Genomic DNA, 7,500 nt, shown 5'->3' with positions numbered 1-7,500 from the left:
AGGTCCTACGTGCCGCCTGGGCGCCCTCGTCAACGCTCTACCTCGCATCTACCAACACTCCCCCGCGGCCATGGGACATGTAGGAGACTCTGTGACGCTGCCTTGCCGAGTGCAGGGCCACAACGTCACTCAGGAATGGTACCTCAATGACAAGGGGATCTCTAATGACGCCAGTTATCAAGTAATTCCAAGATCTCTTTTGAATATTCCACTGTCCAGTAGAGCTCAAACATTATGATAATAAATGTCTATAGTGCTATAGTGCTTTTTGTTACTAAAGAGCTTGGTATCGGAAAATGACCTGTCGAATTATCAGTTCATTATATAAACAAGTATTTTATAGTTATATATTATAATCTCAAGATGTTTAATTCAGATCTCAGGTAACGGCGACCTGGTGGTGCGGCGGCTGAGTGCACAGGGACGCACTCGATATTCATGCAGAGCAGCCAGCACTCGTTTCTCTGCCCTCAGTGACACTGTCTTCACTGTAGTAAGCCATATGATGCTTGTTTCTGATCTTTGGTGTTTCAATCATACATACCTAAGTTTACACATACACACAAATACAATCTGTGTGTGTATAGATAGACATAGATATATTTACTTATCTATATTGCATAATGCATTTATATGTATATATAAACTACGTATGCTATGTGTGAGCATAAATCTGTATTTCCAGGTGGTGACTATGTGATGATCTTCGACTTACCTGACTACCAAGGACCACTTCGAGGCCGACCCATCTGGATTACGTCCATTCTTTATCATCAATGATATGCTGATATCTTTATCAAACGAAGTCTTACAGCTATGTGTACCATACAAACCAAGGCGAATGGAGAGAAAGCTTAAGGGGAACGCTTAGATTCTTATGTTGTTTATTTCCCCTGCATGAAGTGTGTGATGCAACAGCTCTACTGAAGTTATTGTCTTTCACTTAAAGTTTAAGGTTTATACACTTCCCATCGAGTTTGCAACTCATCTTTCACTCTTTCCTTTGTCCGCTAATCATTGAACATTCTTTCTGGTACGATTTGACAATCACATCGATAAATACAAAGAGTAATAGTAATGCTATGTGCAATCATAAAATGTTTATCTGAGTAACAAAGGTACCCTCAGATATGAACGGTTTCCTTGAAATAGAAGCGAACTCATGTCTCAGGGAATGGGTTTACAGGCAGATGTGTTTCGTAAGCGATTCAGTGAATTTATCAGTTCATCTACAGAAAAGTAACTTCATTTGCTTTATCAAATACATAACTTCACATGATAAAAATCTGAATGGAAAAATAAAATGTATATATATATATGGTCTGTGGAGCAACACTGGTTCATGTGCAATATTCCTGTAACTATGCCGTTATTTGTATTTCGTGCACATTTGTCTTCATTTTCCTGTCCATTTCAATGTTCCATCAACCTGTTTTTTGCAGCCATTGCAGCATAGCGTTTCCCTCAGATGAAAAATGCATAACATATTGCATACAAGAGTCTTTCCATTTCTCTAATACTTATTACAAGCGTGTGTAATGAGGAAGATCGGGGTACATGGATTATGATCAGTTCTTCAGTTATATCATAACAGCATTAAGAAAAATAAAATAAAATTGTGAAATATAGATTTTTTTATTCTTTCCCAAATCGACCAGAAAACGAAACGTCAATATTATATGTGTTATATGTGTGTGTGTGTGTGTGAGTGTGTGTGTGTATTGTGATAAATATATACATATATATATATACATATATATATACATATATATATATACATATATATATATATATATATACATATATATATATATATATATATATATATATATATATACATTTGCATATACATACACACATTATTGCCGAGGTATTTGATGGGTCAATATGAGGACGACTGATACCACAGTGTAGAACTCACTCTCTAATTTATTGAAAGCGGTCAAAACCTGTAAACAAGTACATTGTCACAATGAATAAAGCACTTGAAGCTGAAAAACAATACAATCACTGGTTCCATCCTGGCAGGTTACATTGTAATCCATACATCTATAAAGATTAATATATCACTTATACACTGTCAATTTAGTAATAGCGATTATACATACACTTAGCGGAACTAGTCGACTCTCCCAATTACTACGTGTCGTCACGATGGTGTCTACGCCTTGACTGTCGTGTGTGTGTCTAGACTACAAGTGTGTCTATAGAACAAGGGTCTTGTTCTTTACTCGAGTGGTTTTTACTTGTTTATAATCACGGTCAGGCCAAAAAACGACATCTCCTGGCCTATGTTGTCATTGCTGAGGTGTCAGCGCCGGCGATGACAGCCGCGAGATACTGGTCAGGCCACACATAGTGGCCTCTCCGGACATGTTATTTTGCCGTGGTCTCCGCGGCGATTTCTTCCTGTTCTTCATTTCTTTCTCCTTCTTTTCCCTCTCTACCTACAGTTAGGGGTAATACACACACACACACACGCACACACACACACACAGACACACACACACACACACACACACATATATATACATATATGCCATATAATTTGGTAATATATGTATATATATATATCCATATACCATATAGTTTTGTGATATATATAAATATATATATATATATATACCATATAATTTGGTAGTATATATATATATATATATATACATATACATATATACATACGTATGTATGTATGTATGTATGCATGTATGTGTGTGTGTGTGTGTGTGTGTTGAAAATAATAGAGGAGCCTATTCCGAACCTAGATAATTTGTAGTTGGATGGCAAGCGATCAGCGGCCGCGCCCTTATTTTAGCCCAGTGAGGGATATGAAAATCTTATGTAAAAGTTTGGAAGTCATGTAGGGTGTCGAAACATAGGTTTTGATGAAGCTGTGTTGATACCAAACATAGTTTTAAGATCAGGTGTCAAGAGAGAATCTAAACACAAGGTATAGTTTTGAGAATTGAAAAAAAAAAAATTGTTCTCTAGCTGCAAGAGGACCTATTTCATGGAGCAAGGGACAACGCAAACGTTATATGGTGATCCAGAATCAAAGCATAGTGAACAGTTATCTATAAGCGAGTGCTTGCTTTAAAAATAAATAAATAAAGTATTTTTTTCCGCACATTATTCGGAAAAAAAGCTCGACTTCTTAAACGGTTTTTTATCACCTCTTTATATCTATATGGTAAATGTTCGAATTTTGGTCGTGTAAGTCAGTTCTTCCCGAAGTCTGCCGGTGATGACTGTGTTAATCCGTATGATTTACACACAGGCTCGCGCATTCACACGCCAGTGATGCAGTGCTGATGCTAATGCCAGAAAGATCAATGGACAAAGGGAAATACTGCACTCACATGAAGATTGCAAGAACCTGTGTAACGTCAGCAACATTCCACCGGGTGATGATGGATTAGGAAGGAAATGAAGTTCATATTCTGTGTCGAATATTATGATCTTTACCTGATATGTTCGATCACTTAGATCCCTGAAATTGCTTAAGGCAAAGAGTTTTAGAATGAATACAAATAAGCGACTCTTTTCGACACTTATGTAATGATGGTCATGCAAGTAATGAATACATGAAGGTAGACCGAGAGAAAGAAGCGTTGAGAGGGAAAAGTAATGGCTAATGTCGGCGAGTGAAAGAGTGAGAGAGAGAGAAAGAGGGGGGGGGGGAGATAGAAAGATAGAGATAGAGAAAGGGGGAAGGAGGGAGAGAGACTGAGTGAGGAAGGGAGGGAAGAGAGTCAGGAGGAAAGAGAGAATAAGAGAGAGAGAAAGAGAGAGAGAGAGAGAGAGAAAGAGTGAGTGCGGGAGGGAAGGAGGTAAAGCGAGTGAAGCAGAAAGAGAGAGTGAGTGAGGGAGGGAGGGAGAAAGAGGGGGCAAAGAGGATTGAAAGACAGAGAAAGAGAAAATGACAGAGAAAAAAAGAGAGAGAGAGAATGAAAGAGATAGAAGGAGAGAGGGAAGGAAGAAGAGAGAGAGGAAAAAAGAAAAGGAGAGAGGGAGGAAGGAAGAAGAGAGAGAGGAAAAAAGAAAAGGAGAGAGGGAGGAAGGAAGAAAGAGAGAGATAAAAAAAATAGAGAAAGAGAGAGGGAATGATAGAGAAAGAGAGAGGAGAGAAAGAGAGAATGAAAAGGGAGAGAGAGATATGTTCGATCACTTAGATCACTGAAATTGCTTAATGCACAAGTGATTCCTTACTCCACCTAATCAAAGGAAACTTTGTAGATCATGCATACATGCATTGCCAAAGACGCTGTTAGTACTGAACATGACATTTTAACTGTGCTCATGTTTTTAGGATTATGGAGATGACTGGTCCGTCTGCCGGACATTGTAATTTGTTGTAATTTTGTTTGTTTTGACACCTATCGTTATTGTAGGACAGGCTTATCCCCTTGTTTGTTTGTCTGTATGTCTATATCTATATATAGGTAGATAGATATTATACATATATACACATATATATGTAATGTATATGTGTAAATACACACACACACTTACATGCATAATATATATATTTATATATATAAATATTCACATATCTATATATATATGTATATATTCACACACATACACACACACATGAATATATATAAATATATATATATATATATATATATATATATATATATATATATATATATATATATATATAGTCATATATATGTATATATATAATATATATAAATATATATATATATATATATATATATATATATATATATATATATATATATATATATATATATATATATATGTATATATATACATATATGTATGTGTGTATGTAGATAGATAGATAGAGAGAGAGAGAGAGAGAGAGAGAGAGAGAGAGAGAGAGAGAGAGAGAGAAAGAGAGAGAGGCACCAGATATGAGAGAGGGCAAAGACTAATAGAATTCGCTAAAGCTCGATCCCATAAAATTATGAATACATTCTTCGAAAAGAGACCCGGGAGGAAATGGATATGGAAATCACCATCTGGCATTAAAAATGAAATTGACTTTATAATCACTTATAGGCGCGACATTACCGTAGACGAAGTAAATAGGGCACTAAAAGGCATGAAAGAAGGAAAAACACCAGGTGAAGACGGCATTAGTGTAGATCTTATTCAAGATGCAGGAGATTGCGGCAGTAAAACTGGCCAATCTTTTTAACAGATGTCTAAGCGTCGGTAAAACTCCGAAATCCTGGAAAAACGCAATAATGATTTTAATACACAAAAAGGGGACATAAAAGACTTAAAGAATAACCGACCTATAAGCCTTCTTTCAGTAATCTATAAACTGTTCACAAAAATCATCACAGCCCGTATCACCGATACATTAGATTCAAAATAACCCAGGGAACAGGCAGGGTTCCGCAGCGGATTCTCAACTACAGACCATATTCACACACTAACCCAAATAAAAGAGAAAACAAACGAATATAGGAAGCCCCTGTGTATGGCATTTGTAGATTATGAAAAGGCATTCGATTCGGTATAGATATCTGCAGTACTAGATGCAATTCGTAAACAAGGAGTAGAGGAAATATAATGCAGATTATTAGAGAATATATTTATAGAGATGGTACAGCGACCATCGAAATACACTCAGAAACCAATAAAACACCAATAAAAAGGAGTATTAGGCAGGGCGACACCATCTCACCGAAGCTGTTTACAGCTTGCTTGGAGGAGGTATTCAAGAAGTTAGATTAGAAGGAGAAAGGGATCAAAATAAGGAATGAGCACTAAAGCAATCTAAGATTTGCAGATGACATGGGTTTTTTTCGGCGAGTCAGCAGATAAATTATAACAATTACTAAGCGATTTAAATAGGGAAAGTCCGAAGATTGGCCTTAAAATGAACATGAAAAAGACTAAAGTCATGTTCAACAGTAGAACCCCAGTGAAACAAATACAAATACAGGGCGAGATACTAGAACAATTGAACGAGTATGTATACCTAGGGCAACTTATCAAGATGAGTACATCCTGCGAAGCCAAGATAAAGCGGTGAATCAGGCTAGGTTGGAGTGCCTTCGATACACATAGTAATATATTACGAGGTCGTCTACCACTATGTCTAAAGAGAGAGATTTTTGACCAATGTGTCCTCCCCGTCATAACATATGGGTCAGAAACATTTACTACGACCAAGTCACTCGAGAGGAAATTAGTAAGTGCTCAAAGAGGAATGGAAAAGTTTATGCTAGGAGTTACCTTAAGAGACAATAAAAGAGCCACATGGATCAGGCAACAAATAAAAGTAGAGGATATGCTCAAGAGCATTAAGAAGTAAAAGTGGCAGTGGGCTGGACATATATATCGGAGACAGGACAACAGGTGGACAAAGAAAACAACAGAATGGGAAATGCATGACACAATGAGACCAAGGGCAAGACCAATGACTAGATAGAATCAAAGGACACAAGACCGGAATGACTGGAAAAGGTTGAGAGAGGCCTACTTCCTGCAGTGGAATGATACAGGCTGATAATGATATATATATATATATATATATATATATATATATATATATATATATATATATATTCATATATATGTATATATGTATATATATTTACACACACATATAAATATATGTGTGTATGTGTACTGGAATGGAACAGGCTGATGATGATTGTATATATATATATATATATATATATATATTATATATATATATATATATATATATATATATAATATATTATATATATTCATATATATGTATGTATATATATATATATTATATATATATATATATATATATATATATATATATATATATATACATTCATATATATTGATATATATATAAACATTCATATATATATATATATATATATATATATAATCTATATATATATCATATATATATGTATGTATGTATGTAATATAATCACTTATTCATATACATGTATATACATATATATATATATATATTTATATATATATATATATATATTATATATATATATACATAGATATAGATATAGATATATAGAAACGATAGATAGATAGATAGATATTTTATTTATATATACATAATATATGTGTGGATTATGGTTGTAATGTGTGTGAATATATAATTTATTATATATTATATATATATATATATATATATATTATATATATATATATGTATATATAATTTATCTTATATATATATGAATACCATAGATATAGATATAGATATATAGAAAGATAGATAGATAGATAGATATGTTATTTTATATATGCATAAATTAATATATCATATATATGTATACATATATTTATGTAATATATATATATATATATATATATATATATATATATATATATATATATATATATATATTATAGATTTTATTTACAGCGAGAGAGAGACAGACAGCGAGAGAGAGAGGGAGAGAGAGATGTGTATGGTTGTGTGTGTGAATGAATAAATTGATAATTAAATTAATTTGATTCATAAAGTAATATACTATATATTCCACATATGTAGCTATTTTATTT

The 7,500-nt window shown here is 33.9% G+C and overlaps 1 protein-coding gene across 1 annotated transcript in view; it reads left to right on the top strand.

Moving 5' to 3' along the window:
* LOC147470707 (uncharacterized) overlaps positions 1-1,120 on the top strand; it is a 1,567-nt gene extending 447 nt beyond the window's left edge. The window contains exons 2-4 of the mRNA XM_086542197.1: positions 1-181; positions 377-493; positions 686-1,120. The exon at positions 1-181 is cut by the window's left edge and continues 25 nt beyond it. Of these exons, the coding sequence (XP_086398323.1) occupies positions 1-181; positions 377-493; positions 686-700 (313 nt within the window). The 3' untranslated portion in view covers positions 701-1,120. The remainder of the gene's footprint in view (positions 182-376; positions 494-685) is intronic.
* The last annotated feature ends 6,380 nt before the right edge of the window (positions 1,121-7,500 follow it).

This window comes from Penaeus japonicus, unplaced genomic scaffold (genome assembly GCF_977035675.1).
Source record: "Penaeus japonicus unplaced genomic scaffold, GWHDUDI00000001_assembly GWHDUDI00000012, whole genome shotgun sequence".
Taxonomy (NCBI): Eukaryota; Metazoa; Arthropoda; class Malacostraca; order Decapoda; family Penaeidae; genus Penaeus; species Penaeus japonicus.
The sequence above is the reverse complement of the archived record's forward strand: the minus strand, read 5'-3'. Positions and strand labels throughout refer to the sequence as shown.